Source organism: Petromyzon marinus, chromosome 4, assembly GCF_048934315.1.
Source record: "Petromyzon marinus isolate PM22_M1 ecotype Great Lakes invasive population chromosome 4, UKy_Petmar_22M1.pri1.0, whole genome shotgun sequence".
Lineage (NCBI taxonomy): Eukaryota > Metazoa > Chordata > Hyperoartia > Petromyzontiformes > Petromyzontidae > Petromyzon > Petromyzon marinus.
This window is the reverse complement of record NC_133670.1, coordinates 1,938,955-1,960,269: the sequence shown is the minus strand read 5'-3', so window position 1 is coordinate 1,960,269 and position 21,315 is coordinate 1,938,955. Positions and strand designations below refer to the sequence as shown.

General features: G+C 51.4%; 1 protein-coding gene across 7 annotated transcripts in view; it reads right to left on the bottom strand.

Annotated features, from left to right (window-relative positions):
- LOC116938841 (uncharacterized) overlaps window positions 1-21,315 on the bottom strand; it is a 275,758-nt gene that overhangs the window by 52,938 nt on the left and 201,505 nt on the right. For all 7 annotated transcript variants that reach the window (XM_076054538.1, XM_076054531.1, XM_076054499.1 and 4 more), the window contains 6 exons: window positions 7,976-8,100; window positions 6,694-6,897; window positions 5,583-5,609; window positions 4,148-4,210; window positions 3,101-3,181; window positions 465-527 (listed from right to left, as the gene is read on the bottom strand). In XM_076054538.1, coding sequence (XP_075910653.1) covers window positions 465-527; window positions 3,101-3,181; window positions 4,148-4,210; window positions 5,583-5,609; window positions 6,694-6,897; window positions 7,976-8,100 — 563 coding nt within the window. The remainder of the gene's footprint in view (window positions 1-464; window positions 528-3,100; window positions 3,182-4,147; window positions 4,211-5,582; window positions 5,610-6,693; window positions 6,898-7,975; window positions 8,101-21,315) is intronic.

Here is a 21,315-nt window from a genome sequence, read left to right as displayed (position 1 = left end):
AGTAATTTGCAGGGATATTTTTCAAATTGGGATGTTTGGCCCCAATACCCGTTACATTGTGTGTAACTATATTCTTGTTTCTTTCGGTAAAGTCACGTAGATGGGAAATTAAAATAATAAAATCAAATTTAATATTAAAAGTAAAAATAACAAATAGAATTTTATTATTTTGTTTTATTATTTTTATTTTCTATCAACGTGACTTTACCGAAAGAACCAAGAACACAACTAATAAGATCTATCGTCTTCAGAGTCCTCCAATTGAACCCTGTTGACTCCATCTTTCTGTCTAAGTCCAAACAAAAGACTTCACGATCGTCCTCTGTACACCGCCTACTGTCTACCCCTACCACCAATTGCCTCTGCCCCATTGTGTAACTTAAGATGCATCTGGAGTCATATCTGTTATCTCTGTAAACTGTAAACCCTGAGTGTACTGCATAGCTGTGTGGGTTGCTGCTCACGCTGGTGGTGCCGTCAGCAATGTCATCTTCATCATCATTCTCGTCATCTCCAGAGCCTTCCGCCTGTACGCGCAACGCACACGAGCAAGCATGCAAAGACAAAGATCCCTCATATAGCCTTAACATACTGTTGGGGCGGGTGCTGTTAGCGAGCACCTATGAAGGCCGGAACGGCGCACGAGAGGGGTGGGTGGCCACACGCTGCACACACACGCACACAGCCAAACACTTAAACACCACACACCTGTGCCCACATCTACTGTGGGTACACCTAATGTGTACACACAGATGCTTTAGCTTCAAATAGACAGCTGGGCTGGCTTCTGCTGCTGCTCGCGAGCGCCCATTAGGGCCAGCGCTATCAAAATAAGTGGGTGGTGGCGCCGGCATCATCATCATCATCATCAGCCAAGTTCTATCCTCTGCTGGATGATATCCTCCCCACGTAAGTCACCACCCCTTCTCACTGCCTCACTCCCTCATCTCATCGCTCCTTCTCAGCGGCGATCGTTCTCTCAGACGCGATCCCGAACTCCGATTGCCATTCCCGTCACAAGTCTTGTCCATCGGTCATCAACCATCGACGCGTACTGCCCAAGCCCGCTCACTTCCTAAACCGTCATTGCGATGTCTCGAGCGAATTTGTTCTCCGAGCCATGTGTTCCGCTTTCTTTCTGTCCGTCAATGTAATTCCCAGCATGCATCTCTCCACGCTCGCGTACCCTTCAGGTGCTGTTCTAATTGCTTTGTTCGTCTGCACGTTTACACCGGATGCGTACGTACGTACGCTGCACTTCTTTCACACCGTACGCGGCCCAACCAGCTGTGCTAATTTGGAGGTGCGGGGGAAGGGCAACAGACTAAAACACAAAAAGCGGTTCGGAATAAATTCGCTTTCAATCCAGATTTTAAAGCGCGCATAGCTCCAGTGGCTCCCGAATATCCAGACGGCTGCAGACGCACGCCGTGTGAAAGCGCGCGATGGAGTGACCGATGTCGTTCGATGGCCAGCCAGAAGGCGCTGTGAGGATGTGTCAAAGCAAGCGATACGATCCGCTGATTAAATCCTCCCTCTTCAGTGGGAACTTGCTCCGCTGTTTTTAATGACCAAAGAATAATAATAATAATTTCCCCGAGAGCTCTGGAACCCGCTCTGCGTGGCCGGCAACACAACGCGGAGTCGCTTGCCGAGACCGCAGCTGGACCCGGCAAGGCGGGGAAGAACCTAGAAGCAATAACCGCTCTTCGTTTGAAACAGTGGAAACCTCTTCCGTGGCGGCGAGGGGAGAGTGGACGGTAATTGGTAATTATGAAGGAGTCGGGATTCTCAGCCTCTCCAGGCCCAGGGCCCACACGCGTCTTTTTATTGACCGAGCAAATTCCCACTGAGTCTCAAGACTCTTTGTTCAGGAGGGTCCTGCCAGGCTTCCGCAGTAGGGGGGGGGGGTGATTTTGCTGCTGCTGCTGCTGCTGTGCGATCCCAATTGAGTAATTTGAAGGTAATTTTCAGTTTTGGGACGTTTTGCAAATCCCAGTTAAGTTGTATGATTATAAAAACAAATAATTACACGGAAGAAATTAATTTAAAGCTGAGTCAAGCAAAGGTCCATGACAGATTTAAATACCAATTTGTCAAGGATGTTGAAGATTCGCAGAAATAAGACCGAGGGAACCATCAATCTCAATGCATTGAACTTCTACTGCTTCCAATACTAACCAAGACAAAGATCCCCAGTATAGTCTACTACTTCCCATACAAAGACAATGATCCCCCATATAACCATGAAGAGATTCCAGGAGCAAGTGCTGTAAGCGAGCACCAATGAAGGCCGGTAACGGCACACGAGGGGGTGGGTGGCCAGCACCTTGCCCGACCGCCTTTGTCTCCCCAGTGGCGATGTTTACACACCGCACCAGGTACTCATCTGAGGCTGAGTCGACCTAGGGGAGGCCCGGGACCGATTCAGATAATCATCACTGGCGTTGGCTGTGAACGGGAATCTAACTCGGGGCCACCGGGTTCGTAGCGCATCGTGATAACCGTTGCACTACCACTCCCCACACACGCATACACAGCAACAACAACAGCAACCATTCACCACCAAGCGGCAGGGACTTCACCACGATATGTGCACCGGGAGAGGTGCGATCTACGGCAATGCAACGTAAGGACGCGTAAGCGCGCACACGCGTGCTTAGCTTTGCGGTCACGACAGCTTTCTTCGGTAAACATCAAATACCTGGCATGCAAAACGTCTTGCAGGGGCAGTGGGAATGCGTGTTTTCCCCTGGACAGGCCAGTGTTTGCATGAAGCTGTACGAAACATGACCACAGCAGGCTTGGCAGTGTCCACAAACACAGCAGGAAGCAGCCCATTGAAGTGGAGCACTCTACGCGAACCCATCAAAGCGCGTTTCGCTTTTGTTGGGAAAATCTGTGCTTTCACCACGCGTCCCTGGAGGCCTGCGGCTAGAGGAACAGGCGAGTTTCAGCCCTAGACAAAGACACAAATCCCCCCCACGTCTGCAGTGGCCCACGTGTTCCGCGGCGCACCGCAAACGGGAAACACGTTGCCAGCTGCGAGTGCATCATCCGTGTTCTGTGGCGTGCGACGACCGAGCGAGGGCCCCGTCACCTTTTCGCCGTGCCTCGATGAGGGGGGCCCAGGCGGTCCGGGTGGACCTGGCGGTCCCGGAAGGCCCACAGCAGCGTCGCCCTAGTGACAAAACAAACAGGTGCAGGGAGAGTCAGCCGGGGGAGAAGCGGCAGGCTCGGGAGCCTGCCGCGCTGGAGCTGCGCGTCACCGTCACGAGGTTCCACGACAGCAGATTGCACGAGCGAGGCTTCTCTCTTCCTGTTAAGAACAGGATTGTGAATGTATGAGTGGAATTAGCGCCGACGCTGCTGGGGAATTTTCAAAATGAAAACCATTCCTAACACTCACCTGATACTCCCCTGTAGGGTGCTGAGTAATTACAGGGCATGGGGAGTGATCACTCCCTGTCAGCACTGCAGGTTTAGCAAGCCCCACGAATTGCAGTGAAGCACTCATGTGTCTCAGAACATTTTTTTAAAACAATCTCCGATTAGACACCATCGTACGGCTCAAGATAACACGTTTGTTCTACCAGCTTCTTAATAAACTCCTCGTTAAATTCCCCTTGAAAGTTTTGCTTCACGTACACTCTCCACTGCTATAGCTGGTGCCAAAAGTCAAACACAACGACACGCAGAGGCAGCGCTCATCTCCACTGGCCGGTGGTGAGAGTCATTGCCGTTGACTCTGCTTCAGCATTGCGCGCGTTGTGATGAGTAGCGCGCCCGTGCCGAGAATCCCCTCGGCGTGTTTTACCACAACGCGCGTGCCCAGAGACCTCTCGGGAGGCTGTTGGCGTTGGACACTCGGCGCGCTGTCGAACAGAGGCGGTCTCACCCGGCCACCTCGAAGGCTTCATTTTCAATCGCAAAGCCTCACACGGCGAGTGAAGTCACGAGCAGAGCAGCACCTATGGCAGGGTTCGACCGGATCGCAACGCGGAGCACGAGCCGTGAAACTCAAAGCCTGGGCTGTGATCCCAGGCTGAGCTGATTGACCTCCACCCCGGCCCCGCCCCCCCCGTTTGCCGGGTGACCCCTGGACCCGGGCGGATGACCCCCGGCGTGCGCACGTGCTGGGGCTCACCTTGTCCCCCTTCGCTCCCAACTCTCCCTGCACCCCGGGGAATCCTCGTGACCCTCGGTCTCCCTGCAACCAACAGCCACCGGCACCATTAACAACGCCAACAGCAGCAGCAGCAGCGCCGTAGCCACTGTTGTCCCGGAACAGAAGAACCCGATCAGCGGTTCCTTACGATGGCATTTCTCACATTGTTCCTCTGCTTGCAAAAGAGATAAATATGTATATTTGAATATAAAACCCATTTTTTAATTAATAATAATACTATTAACCTCTCATTTATCTCTGCATGATGTGAGGTTGGTCACTGTGTGCTGCTGCTGCTGTGTCAATGTGGAACAGTTCTACCCCTTGCAATAATCCGTACGTTTCACTCTTTACATCTCTAAAACTCACAGACTCTCCAAAAAACAGAGTCCTGAGACTCAGTCAGGTTTTTCTGGGTCAACAAGCTTTGGCCTTGCAAATAAAAATAATAATCGCAACAACAAAAAACAATAAGTGATTAAAACAATTCTAGGTGTCGAATCACTGACGAGTGGGCCTTGTGTATCCCAGGCATTGAGGGAGCAGATATGTAGCCATGACTGCATGGGAATGGGACGCAGGTGTTGGGAAATGTATCTATGTTTCAACTTCTTTCGCACTGTATGTCGCCAACCGTGCTAATCGGAGGCGCGGTGTGGTGATGATGATGTGTGTTGAACTTCTTTCGTACCGTATGTAGCCAACCATGCAAATCGGAGGTGCGGGAATGTGCTATCATCATGCCATGGCCTTGCCGTTGCTCTCTGTGCTTGTCTGTTATTCACCTGAGGTCGTGATATATTTTCTGTTACAGTTCATACGTATCAGCCTCCGTTATAAAATAATCCTGCTTTGTCTCAATGGGCTTTTACATGGTCATAAAGATCTCCTTTTAAATGGTTTTCTCTGGACATACCGCAGTGGCGAGATGTTAACTCCCTTGCCTGGCATACAGGAGGCCGTGAGTTCGCTCTCGATCCTGAAGCCTGCTGAATTATTTGTAGTTGGCATGTTCTCCTCGTGGCCGCGTGGATCTTTCTCCGGGTCCTCCGGTTTTTACGTCCACATTTACAATCAACAAGCGTTAAGATGATTTGGCTGCTGTACATTTGCACGTGATAAGCCACTTCGTTGAGCTTTCATTTGTGGCAAGGTCGCTTCTGAAAAAAGAGCTACATAGCTCAGCGGGCCTTACCTGGTAGAATACAAAAATAGTTTTTAAACAGTTTAGTACTATAGCTGTTCACCTCACCAGCGACCCAACAAAACACCTTCCCTGCTTCTCGCTCCCCCGGAGGTGCGGAATGGAGCAGATGCGAACGCGCAAGGGTGGTCCACTGCTACTCTAATAGAACCCCTTTTGCCACGGTGCTGTTTGAGGGATGGCCGACGCACGCGGATGTCCCATACTCACTTTAGCGCCACCTTTCCCCGCAATGCCCTGAATGGAAGAGAAAAATCAAACGAGGTAATTACATCATCATCATCATCATCGTCGTCGACGTCGTCATCATCATCACCGTGACGCACACAGTAAGGGAATTCCTGCTCCTCGTTAATTACACCTGCCCGTACGCAGAGGTTCAATATCGTTTATTGACTGGTGCGTACGTGTTCGTGGAGTGTGCGCTAGTATTATGTATTCAACCATAAACTGTACATTCATTGGTGTGTGTATTCGACTTCTCTACAATCTGCCAGAGCGAACGTTAGGAGGGCACGTACATATTTGTATATGATTATGTATTACACGTGTTTAACCAGGGAAGCCTCACTCCGAGTCTCAAGACACTTGTTCAGGAGGCTCCTGTCGAGTCTTCGCTGGATGAGGCGGTGTAATCTAAATTGAGTAATTTGCAAGTATGTTTTCACCGTCAGGATGTTTGGCCAACATCAGTTACGATTTGTGTGCGTTTGGCTGTGGGAGGAAAACAGAACTCAGAAGAGAGCCGTGTGTGTATGTGTATTTGGATCAGAGCAGTGTGTACATTTTGGTGAATGTGTTTTGCTCTATGTGCACTGCTGTGACGTGGTGCACGGGTTAGCGTGTGGATTGGTATGCACGTGTGTTCATGTTGCTTGTGCGTGTTCTACTCTGTGTGCGTTATTGTGATGTGTGTGGATGTGTGTTGTCGTGTGTATAGGCATGCAATCAAGTTGTAGTGCTTTGCACAGAGTGCTACAATCCCATAAACGTCGCTCCATTTCCAGGTCATGCACACCAGTGGTAAGTGACATCTGAACCTGTACCGGGCCTCCTCGAGGTCAGCTCGGCCTAGCCGATCTGGTGTGTAAACATCACAACCGGCGAGACAAATGTGGGCCAATGCGGGTGCTGGCCACAAGGCCCTCTCGCACGCCGTGCCAGGCCGAACGTGGACTCGTGAACAGCACCTTGCCCCTACAGTGAACGGGGTGAACTGGTGGGATCTTTGTATTGTTGCCGTGGCCGCGCAACGCCTGTGTATAAAAAATGAAAAACACGGTGGGAGGCTGCGTGCGCTGCACGGACGTGCGCCGCTCACGGGCTTGCCGACGGGCCCGGGCAGGCCGGGCGGTCCCACGGGTCCAACAGGTCCCGGCAGCCCGGGTTTGGCGGCCGCTGCGTCGACGCGTACACTCGCGGTGGGGCTGGGAGGGCCTGGCGGGCCAGGGGGCCCGCGGGGTCCAGGAGGCCCTGGATCTCCCTTGTCCCCCTTCGGGCCGGTGAGGCCCACTCGCCCGTCGCTCTGCAGCACACGTTGGGGGGGAGGGAGAGCGGAGCAGGCTTAAACTTACAGCCTGACACAAGGGCCGAGTGATGAGTAGCGCTGACAGAGGGAGACCCTCTCTGCTCTCGCAATGGAGAATTCTTCCAAGACTGGCAAAATGAACACTATGGGAACGCTTATCTAGTTTTATATTATTATTTATTTCACTTATTTAACCAGAAAAGTCTTAAGACTCTTATTCGGAGGGTCCTGCCAAGTTGTTGCTAGAAGAGGCCATGTTGTTAAGTGTAACCTGAATTGAGTAATTTTTAGACAATTTTTCACCAATTGGATATTTGGCCAATATCAGCACCATTGTACATTTTTGGCTATGTGAGGAAAACAGAGTCCAGAGGAAACCCATGCAGAACAGGAGGAGAGCGTACAGACTCCACACAGAAAGAGGCCCACATTGGGAATAGAGCCCAGGCCCTTCTTGTTGTGAGGCACGATTGTTACCACTATGCCACTACCCTGCGGCCCATATCAGTAACATGGTTACATATTTTCTCTCTTCACGAGCCAAGAGTGGGTGTAGCATGCCGCGGTTGATCGATGACACCGATTTGTGAAATTCCCGGGCCTGCTGCGCGGCGAGGTGGGCTGATATGGCAGTACAGCAAGTGGGTTCCTCGCCCAACTGTGTGTGGACTCTTGAGTGTTAATCCCATCCAGTATCCTCACACATGCAACGCACTCCTTAAATTTGGTCAAAAGAGTCGCGGTTTTGTGGATGAATAAATCTCATTGATGCACCTGGGAATCAACACGACCGACTGCTATTTACCGCGCTTGTTGGAAACACCGTTAAACTCTCAAGCCCCCCTTGTGAGCAATTAAAGTCAGAACTGGAATGCGAAACACAAACAGCAGAGGCGGAGGTGCGCACGACCCTGAGGGTCGTTTGCGTGGAAAGGGCTGAAAACGGCGTGGGGCCTCAGCGGCGGAAAAGCATTCCGGGCAGTGACGCACGGCCCTCCGTCGCGAGGCAGCGGGCGGTGCACCAGCCAGTCGCGTCCTCGGCGCCGCGCACGCCACTGGCGGGAGCCTCACTCACCGCGCCCTCCACCCGCGCTGCTTCGGTCTTGACAGGGGGCCGCTCCTCGTCGTCTCCCGGCCCCGCTGCCGCCGTCTCGCCCCCCGCCGGCGTCGTCGGCTCCACTCTGGGCCTCTCCGCAGCAACTGCGGCGTCACGGGCGGAGGTCAAACGTCGGCGCGGCGTGGAAGGGGGATCGGCCCGCGCCCGTGCCAGCCCGCAACGTGCGCGCGTGCGATGGGGCGTGCTAATTGACGCAGATCAAAGGCCGCACGGCGCAGACAACGGTGCGGGGTATCCCAGCGCCGAGGTCGGCAGATGGATCAGAAGAGGTCGCACAGCGACGGTGCAAAGTACAAGGATCAAAAGCAGCGCAGCAGCACATGGATTGGAGTAGAGATTAAATGATCGCATGCCATGGGGCTAAGTACACCCCTGGCCGTTAAGAAATCCCTCATGGCAATAATGAAAGCGGTAATCACCTCAGAGAAGGACAGTGAGAGTGAAATTGAGAAACAGAAAGAGGGGCACTGACCACAGGGGATGACTGCTAATTGGCAGCACGCAAATACCAAGGTGGTATTTTTACACCAGTCGACAGGTGAGCCTTCTCTGACTTCACCCACAGTGCACGGTGCCCTCTAAGGGCCCTCAACGCCATCGCCAATGTCCACACACGGCCGCGATGGAGGCCTCGCTCTGAGTTGCCAGAGCTGCCTGACCTCTGGTTCCATCGTGCGACAGGTTGCCAGCGCTTGCGACCCCTCGGCCGTTACATTCTCTCCAGAGCCAGAGCACCACTCTGTCAAGAGTTCTGTTCAGTCGCCTGGCATTGCTTACAAGTCCTTCTTAGGCTGATTCGTAAAAAAAATCAAACCCTCCCCCCTATGTGTTGTTATTCAATAACTTCCTCCTGCAGCATGAACACACGCAGCAGGGCGCAGCCCCGTCCGTCGGTCCACTGCCGGGCGAGGGGGGCACCCTCACTCATCTACGAGCCGGGGGGTTATTTGACCATGCTTTACCACTTCAGCCATTTGCGGGTTGGAGATAGCCAGGAGCGTGGATGTGGACGCGCAGAAGTAAAGTACTACAACGGCTTTTTTCCTGCACTTCCGTCTACAGCCCACAACGAAGGCCCATGGGCTGATGGGAACTGGGTTAGCACAATGGTGGCGACCTGGTCCAGCAACATCCAGGCTCAGCCCTGCTTAGCTCACCTTCACTTTGAACGTCCTTTCTAAGATCAGAGCTGAGCACAGCAAGCACCAGCATCTCTGTGGTTAGGGAGGCCCAGAGCACCTTGGCTAAGAAAGGACTACGTTTGCCTGTTTACCTCTTGTGCTGCAACTGGCTTTCCCATGCGAGACGTTTGGTTAGGACGGGGCGCCGGCAATGTCAACGTCAGCGGATCTCTAACGGCGCTGCACAGCTGACGGCAGTGCAGGCTGGTACGCCTGTGGCCCAAAGCACACTAGATCGGTCCGATCCCGTCAGATATCGGAAACGAAGCGAAGCCAAGTTTGCCAAAGCACGTGGATGGGAGATTGCCTGGGGATATCTGGCTTTAGTCTGGCACAGTGATTCAGCAGCGCCCAAGAAGGCATACGAAGGGAGTGGGTGGCCAAAGCCACGTCAGGCTGCCTTCGTCTCTCCAATGCCGATGTTTACACATCGAACCAGATGCTGCTCATTTAAAGCCGGGTTGACCTTGTAGAGGCCGAGGAACAGTTTAAATCGTCGCCACTGTTATTGGTCGTGAGTGGATATCAAACTCGATGCGCCAGGTTTGTAGCACAGTGCGCTAACCATCACGCTACCGCTCCCCAACAAAAAACCCAACGATCCCCCTGTATAGCTGAAACGGACTGTACCACTGCACGCACACGCACGCACACGCACGCGCAAACACGGTAATTTCAAAAGCCCGCTTGACTGACATTCGGCTGATGAAGTGAGAGGATACACCCCGGTGTTCATTTACAAACGAAACCTCCCGACGCTACGGCCTGCGGCTGCTTGTGATGATGAGGCAAGAGATGCTTGTGATGAGACAAGGTCTCGCTCCGTGCTTTCCGAGCACTTCAATCACAGGGACATTAACATCAGCGGCAGTGGCAAAAGCACCGCAGGGCACGCGGGTCCCCACTAGTTAAGATAAGGCAACAATGCCACAAACATCGGTAAATGTCTTGTGCTTTCAAGTTGTCCGTTAACATGCCTCGCGTGTCAACACGCAGCCTGGTATGCGTCAACATTCCCATTATTGTCACGTCAATCCACTTTAACACGCTGTGCCGTATCGATGTTCGTCCTATGGGGATACTGACCCCTTGCCATGGGGAAGTTGAATTCCCACTACTTGATCTTTTGATATATTGTATATGCATGCGAGGAGGGCGGCCACATGTACAATGATCGCAGGTGTTTAAAAAAAGAACCCAACCGCGTGGAAGTTAGTAAACACTCCCTCGTGAACTGCAATGGCATTGGAGGTTGCCTTCCTCGTCTACACAAGGGTCATTGTTCAAACTAATGGTTGCATATTTGCCATTTACCAGGCATCACTTGGAAATCGTTGTTATATATACGTACATAATGGTTATTTGTATTAACATGCGAATGCATTACATAGCATTGTCTAGCTACTGAATGCAATTGAACTGCAATAAACAATGGAGGCGAGGCAGTAAAAGGGATTGATTCTTGATATGAATTATGATGCACACTTTGTAAACGTGCATCACGGGCAGGATGATCAGTTGCATTCCTTACCATCGTCCTTCCCTTGACACATTTAGACAAATGGCAGATAATACACCCAACAGACCTTGGAGTTAAAAGTGCATCATTCCACAGGTCTCATTTTCAGAGACGTGGCAGACTCTGCCGCATGCAGGCACGCATCTGCGCCTCGCGTCCTGCAGCGGGCGGCTGGTTTGGTTGAATGAAGTCGTATAAAGTTCTCATCTTCAAAGGAGGGCTGAACCCAAACACCAAATGTGGTGTCTGCTTCATTCACAAATAGACTGCGTTGCCCTCCTCGGCTGTCTGATGGGTCAAAGCTTCGTTCACGAGGGGCACACGGACTGTGACATTGTGGACAGGTTATGTCATTTTGTACTCTCGTGATGTCACTGTGACATCAAACTTACAACACATCAACGATACAGTGACATCACTCCAGTGCTGTAAGAGGTGCATTGACTGCAATGTTAAAGTCCTGTTTCCTTATTTGCAAAAACTTCTAATTCGCGTGGGGCAGTCTGCGACGCAGCCTAACTTCCAAGCTCGTAACGATTAACTGATCGCGATTGACTATCGTGCTCACGATACATACCCTGAATCGTGTGTGCAGGAATCAACTTAAAAAAAAATGTTCATCTAATGATATACAAAATAATGTTTATGTCACATTTTGGGACAATGGTCCAAGCTAGAGAACAAATGCGACTGAACAGACAAGCCGGAACGAATGATAACACGGTCAACTATGAAAGACATGACGGACATTAGGAAAGGAGACAGGACAGAGGACGTCAGGCAGAACTTAAAACACGCCAAGCGTCGTGGAAAATACCAGACACAACACACGTGTGCTTGTGACAAAGCGGATTCAATTAAGGACAGAAACATGAAGACTTCTACACAATTCTGGAAAATCGCCCGATGAAGGTGGTTGTAATCACCTGAGCAAACATCACGGTACTCAAATTGTAAATGTTCGAAGTTTACTCTCCAATACACCGGTGTGCTGGAGTAGTAAATAATTGGCACGTTTTGTTTACGTGACGAGTCTTACTAATTGGCTGTTTCGGGCGGTGGTGGGTTAACGACACATTTATATTTACACGATCTAACCCAACAACAACAACTTCATTGTGGATAATATCGGTCGCGAAAGCCTACAACGTGTTAAACGGATTAAATTAAGATACTTGATTGCACTGCGGACAGCGTGGAGCACTCGATGGCCACACGGCGCACACGCCAAGAAGAGCGGCTCGCTTCGTCAGCTGCCTCCTCCATTTCTGGGGCTGCTCTCTCCCCAGCGCGTGACCAGCACCGCTGGGCCGGTCTGCTGTGACCCAGCATGTGACCAGCACCGCTGGGCCGGTCCGCTGTGACCCAGCGTGTGACCAGCACCGCTGGGGCGGTCCGCTGTGACCCAGCGCGTGACCAGCACCGCTGGGCCGGTCTGCTGTGACCCAGCGTGTGACCAGCACCGCTGGGGCGGTCCGCTGTGACCCAGCGCGTGACCAGCACCGCTGGGCCGGTCTGCTGTGACCCAGCATGTGACCAGCACCACTGGGGCAGTCCGCTGTGACCCAGCATGTGACCAGCACTACTGGGGCAGTCCGCTGTGACCCAGCGCGTGACCAGCACCGCTGGGCCGGTCTGCTGTGACCCAGCGTGTGACCAGCACCACTGGGGCGGTCCGCTGTGACCCAGCGTGTGACCAGCACCACTGGGGCGGTCCGCTGTGACCCAGCGCGTGGCCAGCACCGCTGGGGCGGTCCGCTGTGACCCAGCATGTGACCAGCACTACTGGGGCAGTCCGCTGTGACCCAGCGCGTGACCAGCACCGCTGGGCCGGTCTGCTGTGACCCAGCGTGTGACCAGCACCACTGGGGCGGTCTGCTGTGACCCAGCGTGTGACCAGCACCACTGGGGCGGTCCGCTGTGACCCAGCGCGTGGCCAGCACCGCTGGGGCGACCCGCTGTGACCCAGCGCGTGACCAGCACCCCTGGGGCGGTCTGCTGTGACCCAGCCCCCTGCGTCCCACTACGGGGCCTGGCGCCTCGACCACCTCAAGTGCTACTCAGATTGCGATGGGCCGAGTAGAGCTGTCCCCCCCCCCCCCCCCCCCAAATCTGAATTCGATTCCCGCTCACGGCCAACAATGCCAGTGACGATTATCTGAATTGGTCCTGGGCCTCCGCCTAGGTGGATTCGGCCTCAAATGAGTACTCGGTGCGGTGTATAAACATCGTCACCGGGGAGACAAAGGCGTCCGGGCGTGGTGTTGGCCACCAACCTCATTGTATGCCGTGCCGGACTTCATAGGTGCTACTCGTGAACAGCACTTGCCCCAGCAGTTTGTTAAGACTACACGGGGGATCTTTGTCTTTGGGGGGAGGGCCATCCTAACAACAGTGGTATCGCGCTAGGGAGAGTGGATGACCTTGGGTGGGACAAGGGACACGTTCTGGGTTAGTGCCCGCCCCAGGGCCCTGTCCCCACCACCTTCTCTCCACCGATGCGCAGCCTCTTCCTTGTGTGCCCTTCATGGCAATTGTAATGTGGCGACTGTTCACGCCTTTGTCCTAACTGCAACGCTGCATCGCATGCCCTCCTCTAATTGAGCTGCAACGCAGAATCCTACGCAAAACTCAGAAGCGCATGCTAACCTTTAACGCCACTATAAAATGCAGCCATTTAAATAGCATACATTCTAACGAAAAATCTTACCATCATTTTTAAGCCGAACCTCACCACGTGCTCATTTCATGATACGAATACAGTATATCCTGTAACCATACCATTTACTTAATCTTTATCATAACACGTACCACTAATGCCACCTTAAAAAAACGGAAAATTCAAAGCGTCTCGGTGCTAAAACAAGAACTTGGAGGAGGTGCTCATCTCCATAGGCAGCCCTGAGGCAGGTTGGTAAATTCCACATTCCCCATGGTGGGGCCCAGTCTGCATAGGACTAATAACGTTGAACCTACCACAAGGTGGCACTCATTATATCAACACAGCAGAGCTGATGTGCCGAGTTGACTAACAAATGTAAAAGGTGCGAATGTAAAATCGAGTACATTTCGTATTCATCGCCGTTTTAAAAGCTCAGGGCTGCCGCGGCGAAGGAAGCCGCTGCGTTTAACAGACGCCGCCTGCAAAGCCGTCTCACAGTCGGGGGCGATGCTGCTGTGCGTGGATCTTAAGTTCAGTAATTTGCACGTACAGCAATTTTTCAATTTGGGCCCTTGACGCCAGCACACAATGTCCGACCTTTTTATTTTTCTTCTAACGGCGTGACAGGATCTTTTAACGTCGATTGCCAGTACACGCGCAGGTATTCACCAGCGCGGCTTTCTGGATGGGAACCCCGAAGCCTCTGCAACAAGTGGGGAAGGCCCTACGGCCGTGCACGTCACCGCCGCAATGCACGTGGCATAGAGCAGGCGTGTTACGGGCGACATGCCACGTGGCACCGTGTGGTGCGCCAGGAGAGTTCGTGGTGCTCGTGCCAACTTACGAATGCCCCTGAATGCTGTGGCCAGTTGGCAGCAATGGCCCACAGGTCGAATTACTTTGACACCGCTGGTATAAAATGTCTTTACAATTCCTGAAGAGCAGAAGTTTTCACGACTCAGGAAAGCCTCGCCGAGTCTCAAGACTCTCTTTCGGGAGAGTCCTGCCAAGGTCAAGTTCTCATTACATGTATTGATATGAAAATGCATATACATGCACACACAGAAGACGCTTGCACAGCATGGAAACGCGAGTTAGTGGAATCGTTTGCTCAGCATGGATGGGAAGCGAATGTGTGGATATTTTCGATCAGTCTGCTTAAGAAAGAGCGCGCTTTTGAAGCCAGGACAGAGCCCATCAGGGGTTGATGTGAGTGGCTGCAAGCGACGCAGGCAGCAATGCCCCATGGGTTAACGAAGCCTCACTCAAGCAGGCCTCAGGGCTTGGGCAGGCAGTCCTCCTCTCTGACGACGTCATCGCCACCGTGGCTGCGGGCATGGTCTCTGCAGCTAACAGTTCAGTGACAACGTAAGCACAAAATGGTACCTCTCCTAACACAGAGGCTTCTGCGATTCATAACAGATTTTGGTTACATTCGGACGCAGGCTCTCACGGCCAAGATTATGGTTCATAAGTGAGTTTTTTCGGTTAGGTCGGGTAAAAAATATGTGTGTCGGGTGGAGGAGGGTTCACAACACATTGTTTGCACGACCTAACCCACGAACCTCAATTATAAATTGTAGATTTAGAGTAACATTAATTAATTTAGAGTTACAAAGATTTATTAATTGTAGATGGAACAATAAAATTTGTGTTGGCTCTGTCGAAGGAGAATTGGCCAGTTCATTGTGTGGTTGGGACTATCCGCTTTGTATTTGTGTCATAATATTCCAGCCCATCCATACTGTTTAATGTGTTTGCTTTGTTCCAAGGTACTTTAACACTACACTTTGAGTAAATTGTGAAAAATTTATTCTTTAGACACACAGTATACGATGCTCGTATTGTGGTCGCAAGGAACAGCGATTTCAGTCTGTGAATTGATGAGCCGCTCCGTGCCTCTCCGTTCAACTCTTGTCGTGCTTCACAGATTCACACCCCATAATCTTGTGGTGGCACTGCACCTTGCGCCTGTGTAACGACGAGGTGTGACGACGAGGTGTGACTTCGCGACCGGGCGCTGGGGCCTGCTGGGTGGGTGCGTGAAGCGTGTGCAGCCAGCGCTGGCCCCGTGGCTTGCCCCGTCAGCTCTTGCCTGATTTGTTAAACCACCCCGACGCAGAGGCTGGCTGGGAAGCGCGTGATGGCGTGCGCCGCGACAACCCACACGGCGGCGAGCCAAACCGACGGGCTTGGGAAACAACAAATGGGAGACTGCGTCAGCAATCGAGACAGACCAGCCACCCAGCAGCCAAATAATAGCGATGGCACGCACCACGAGGCGCGCAAGGCTGTGGACGATGAAATGCCGGCTTTGTAACAAACCGAGCGACTTTGCGCACGAGAAGCCGCGGAAAAATGCACCGTCGCGGGACGCGTCACTATTTTTTGTAGCGAGATTGTAGCTGCGTGAAGGGAACAGACTTCTGGCCCCAATGGCCCGAATGGCCTTGGGGCTAGAAGAAGATTACAACCGTCCTTTTGCACTGGAGGGCAGCGCACAACATTTACAGAATAACCCCAGCTTTGCTTGACACTCTCGAATAGTCCATGGGCCACAGCAAAAAAAAACAATTGCTACCACCTAACTTTAGTCGTGCCCATTTATTTGTACGGCCAATAAGAGTGAATTATGAAAAATAAGAAAAGGTTTTACCCTTTCTGGCAATAAAACAGGTGTTGAAGGCTGTCCTTCTTTGAAGGCTGTCTCGGGAGTAGGCCAATCAGTTTCAAAGACAATGCATAGATTGAGTTTGTTTGCATGTTCACCACAAGTATACGTGGTAAATGCAGACTGGCTTCCTTGCAAGAGGTTTCTATTTGGTGTTTGAACATCTTAACACCTGATTTAAAGCTTTCGTGACTGCAGAGATTCATATTCTTGCTTTCCCTTCTACGTGACTTTACCGAAAGAACCAAGAATATCTTAACACCTGTTGTATTGCCAGAAAAGGTAAACCATATTCTCATGTTTAATACCTTGATACTGGCAAAAAGTTCCTACGGTAAGAGTGAAATTACTTGAAACCGACGAATATCCAGGGGTCATCACGTAAGAAATTGGAACCCCTAGAGTTACGTGACCTCAGGTGGCACTGACAAGCGAGGCATTGGGCACGTGGACTTGAAGATAACGGTTCGGTTTTTTTACTCCACTTGTGCTATCCGCGTCATGCCACGAGACAAAGAATCCAATCGGAACGCTCGTGTAGCTGTGCAAGCCCATGTGTTAGAGCCATGGCCTGTGGAAGCAGATATCGCAGGAGTATTTTTGAAATCCCTTCAGTGATATTTTTATACACACACACAAGGGGAGGAGGGAGGGTGCATCTTCCCACGTGCTCTGTACAGAGAAAAATGTCCATCACGTGGCATTTTTTTTAAATTCTCAGAGATGACATTTAAACCAAATGAAGGGGGAAACCCCCCCCCTCCCAATATATTGTCCTTTTTGTTTGCGTAGTCATTGACGATTGGGCTGAGACCATCAACTTGTCCTACCCAAGAGCCCGCTTTGATTAGAGATGTGCGACAACCACGCTTGGACGACCGATCTCAAACACCCGCCTGCTCTCTGCGCTGCCAAACTACGCTCACCCGTGACCCAACGCACTGAAGGACACTCGTCCTAATCTGCACGTGGCAGCGTAAGAATAGACAGTGGGTCAGAACCACTGCACCGTAAACGCACGGCCCCTTTTGTCACGGAGCACCTCCGGACACAATGCTCGCCCGTTCACCCCAGTACCGCCACGTGTCCAAGTAGCATAAACCATCATCACGGCAATGGCTTTTGGCTAGCCGTAAAACAAAGATAGTCACCGCATCGCGCGCTTTCAGATGCGCTCTTGCGGCCATATCAGGAAGCCACTGGCAGCTACGCACTTTAAAAATCTAGATTTAAAACTCATTTCTTTAGAACTGCTTTTTTGTTTTTAGTTTGTTGTCCTTCCCCCGGCACCTCCGATTAGCACGATTGGCTACGTACTGTGCGAAAAAAGTTTTACGTACACACGTACGTACGTGTTCCAGCGCAACATCACCGGCCTGCTCGCATACGGTGTGTTTGGCCAACAGTGGTTCTGACCGTTGACGTTCCCTGCACTGTGAGCAGAGCGAAGATTCAACAACGCCCAGAGTGTGCAGCAATGCACTTAACACAAGCTGTCAAGCCTTACGCAGACGGCCAGCGCAAGGGAACTGTACGCGTGGCCATTTCGTTGTCTACACTGCCGACTCGAAGAGCTGAGAAAATGTCTGCCATCCCAACGGGCAGCGGTGAAACAGGGACGACTGTAGGCCGATTTCGTCCTCATTTTAGGACTTATCAGCATGGTACAAGTCCGTCAGTATTCCCTGTTGCCATATGGCCCAAATATGGAGATACTGTCAGGCTGAGAGCTGCTGTGCAATGCACACCTTTCGTTGTGTTATTAAATTAATGTTTTTTTTTCCCAGCCTGCCTCACAGCAAGAAGAGCCTGGGTTTGAGTCCCAGCACGAGCACCGTTCTGTGCGAAGTTTGTGTGTTCTCCCCTTGTTCTCCATGGGTTTTCTCTGGGTTTTCCAGTTTTCCTCACATAGCTAAGAAATAAAACAACATTCCAGCTCACTGGTATTGGTGAAAATATCTCGATGCTGAAAACAACCTGCAAATTATTCAACTGCGATTACAGCAGCAACATCACCCCCTTACTGCAAAAACTCGGCAGGACCCTCTTGAAAACAAGTCTTAAACTAAACTAAAAAATAATAATTTAACAGGTAAGACCCACTGAGCTATGTAGCTCTCTTTCACAAGTGACCTGGCCACAAATGACAGCTCAATGAAGTGGATTATCACGTGGAGATTTTTCGTGGCTAAATACTCCCATGTTGATTCTAAATGTGGAGAGAAAAACCAGAGGGCACGGAGAAAAATCCACGCGACTACGGGGAGAACATGCAAAATACAAATATACAAGCATCAGGGTCGGGATCGAAGCCACGACCTCCTTGTATACCAGGCGAGGTAGTTAACATCTCACCACCGTGGCGCCCCAAGACTCCTCACTGAGTCTTGAGACCCAGTGAGGCTTCCCTGGGCAACTAAGCAAAATAACAACAGTTTACTACTTAATAAGTTGTCGGTAATCCTTTTTACGTACACTCTGCTGGGTTCGGATCATTTGCTCCTGTTGCGAAAGCGTGAACTCGCACCACCAAACTGTGAATTCGTGCGGACGAGTTTACTCCGCTTGGTACGCGTGCAGCGGTGCTGGTTGGCTCCGGTGTGAGGAGGCGACGCAGTTCTCCCTCTAGGGGTTCTCCACGCACCGTCATTCTCGTGATCATTCTACAGCGATGGCAGTGGCTCCATCCTCAGCGCTTTCTCCACTCTATTTAAGACCAGAAACAGGAAGACTTCTTCAAAGTTCTGGCAACTCGCCTGATGGAGCTGGTTGTAATGACCAGGGAAACGTCGTACTCGAATCGTAACTGTTGTGGGTTTACTCTCCAACACATCGGTGTGGTGAAGTAGCAACTAATTGGCACGTTTGTTTACGTGACAAACCTTACTAATTGGCTGTGTCGGGTGGTGGTGGGTTAACGACACATTTATATATATGCAATCTAACCCAAAAACACCTTTGTTGTGAGCAATATTGGTCGCGAGGGCCGACGTGCTAAACAGTTGAAGAACTGGTCTCGTGATTGCCCATCAGTGGAGTATCACAATCATCACCACCACCACCACCACGCTTTCGAAACCCAAACACCAACAGAATCCACCTGCATGCAACATTAGCCCAGAGTGGAAATAGTGAGCGAGGCCTTGCAGATACCCACGGTGCATAGCACAGCCGATCCAGATCCCAATCATGTATGAAGAAAGGGGTGGTCGGTGAGCCACCGGTGTCAAAGTGGGCACATCTTAAAGACCACGGGGTACGTTCAGTAGCGTGCGCTGCTCCCGGTATTCTGGCCGCTAAATCATCACATGCGGCCTCATGATCCTGGCGACTCAATCGCAAAACCCTCAGCGGAAGAGCAAGTGCAACTGATACGGAACCATCACCCCCCCCCCCCACCACCTGTATTCCCTGAACGTATCGCCAGGTGACAAGCTCCTTCCAATTCTCAACGCCATAGGAGGGGTTTACCTGTCACGACAGCAAGCGCGCATCCGCGTTGCTGTACCAGAACATGACATTGAGTGACTCTGTATGTTAATATTTGTGTACACGACTCGGGCGGGGGGGATAAGAAACGTGAAATAATTTGATCGATTTGTAAGATAATCTAGATTGGACAGGTGGCAAGTAAGAGGGAATGAGTTGAAGGAGGTGAGAGGGCAGGTGGTGGTAGAAAGAGGGAATGAGTTGAATGAGGTGAGTGGGCAGGTGATAGCGAGAGGGAATGAGTTGAAGGAGGTGAGTGGGCAGGTGGTAGTGAGAGGGAATGAGTTGAAGGAGGTGAGTGGGCAGGTGGTGGTAGTGCGAGGGAATGAGTTGAAGGAGGTGAGTGGGCAGGTGGTGGTAGAAAGAGGGAATGAGTTGAAGGAGGTGAGTGGGCAGGTGGTGGTAGTGAGAGGGAATGAGTTGAAGGAGGTGAGTGGGCAGGTGGTGGTAGCGAGAGGGAATGAGTTGAAGGAGGTGAGAGGGCAGGTGGTGTTAGCGAGAGGGAATGAGTTGAAGGAGGTGAGTGGGCAGGTGGTGTTAGCGAGAGGGAATGAGTTGAAGGAGGTGAGTGGGCAGGTGGTGGTAGCGAGAGAAAATGAGTTGAAGGAGGTGAGTGGGCAGGTGTCGTGAGAGGGAATGAGTTGAAGGCAGAGATCGAAGGAAGATCATTTGGATAAAAGACGAAGAGGAAGGGAAATGACGACGATGCCGGACGACGTTAATCAAGGAAGGATGTATGGGCGAATGAAGAGGGCAGTGGAAGTCCGAGCAACTTGGAGGAGAGAATGGAGCCTGCGACCACTCTCTGGCCAGAACACTGATGTGCACAGAAATCGCGTAAACTTGTCAGAAATGCACCACTGGCTTCAAAATGTTAACTGCATGCGGTACCGGCTGCGCGGCTATAATCGCTTACATTAAATACGTTAATACCAATTCACCATCCTAGAAAACATCACGTACACAAAACATGTACAATACATAGCGATAAATCTATGTTCATACTCTTTGGTTCTTTCGGTAAAGTCACGGAGGACGACCTGAGGACGACCGCTTGTGTTGCGATCGAAACGTCGTGATATATTTTTATTTTATTTTATTTTTCTACCTTCGTGACTTTACCGAAATAACCAAAGAGTATGGATTCCTGCAGTCACGGAAGCTTCAATTCAAAATCTATGCTCTTTAAATTAGCCTCAGACCACGACTGGTAGGATACCCATGAAGGCAGCGTCCATCATGAAGCCATTATAATTTACACGGCGGTTTCAACAGGGTCGTTGGAATATTGGCAACAGGTTCCTATGTTAAAAGCTTGAGTCTATCTGCGACAGCGCCTAGCCAGAGCATTTGAGACGGTCACCTAGCCTAGAAGCTGGGGCCCACCTGGGACTCTCAATAAGTATGACGCGTACCAACCGCTGCCACGGCGAACATGCTGAGATATTGAGAGATGAGGTTTCCCATAAAACCTTCACACGACTACGTGTGTGTGTGTGTGTGTGCATACAGTGTCAATGATGGGGAGCGGCAGTGTAGCGGTTAGCGCGCTCCACAGACAAACCCGGCGATCAGAGTTCGATTCCCGATCACGGCCAGCACCGGTGACGATTATTTGAACCGGTTCTGGGCCCTCCCCTAGGTCGACTCAGCCTCAAGTGAGTACCTGGTGTGGTGTGTAAAAACATCGCCACTGGGGAGACAAAGGCTGCCGGGCGTGGTGTTGGCTACCCACCCCCTCGTGTGCCGTGCCGGCCTTAGTAGGTGCTCGCTAAC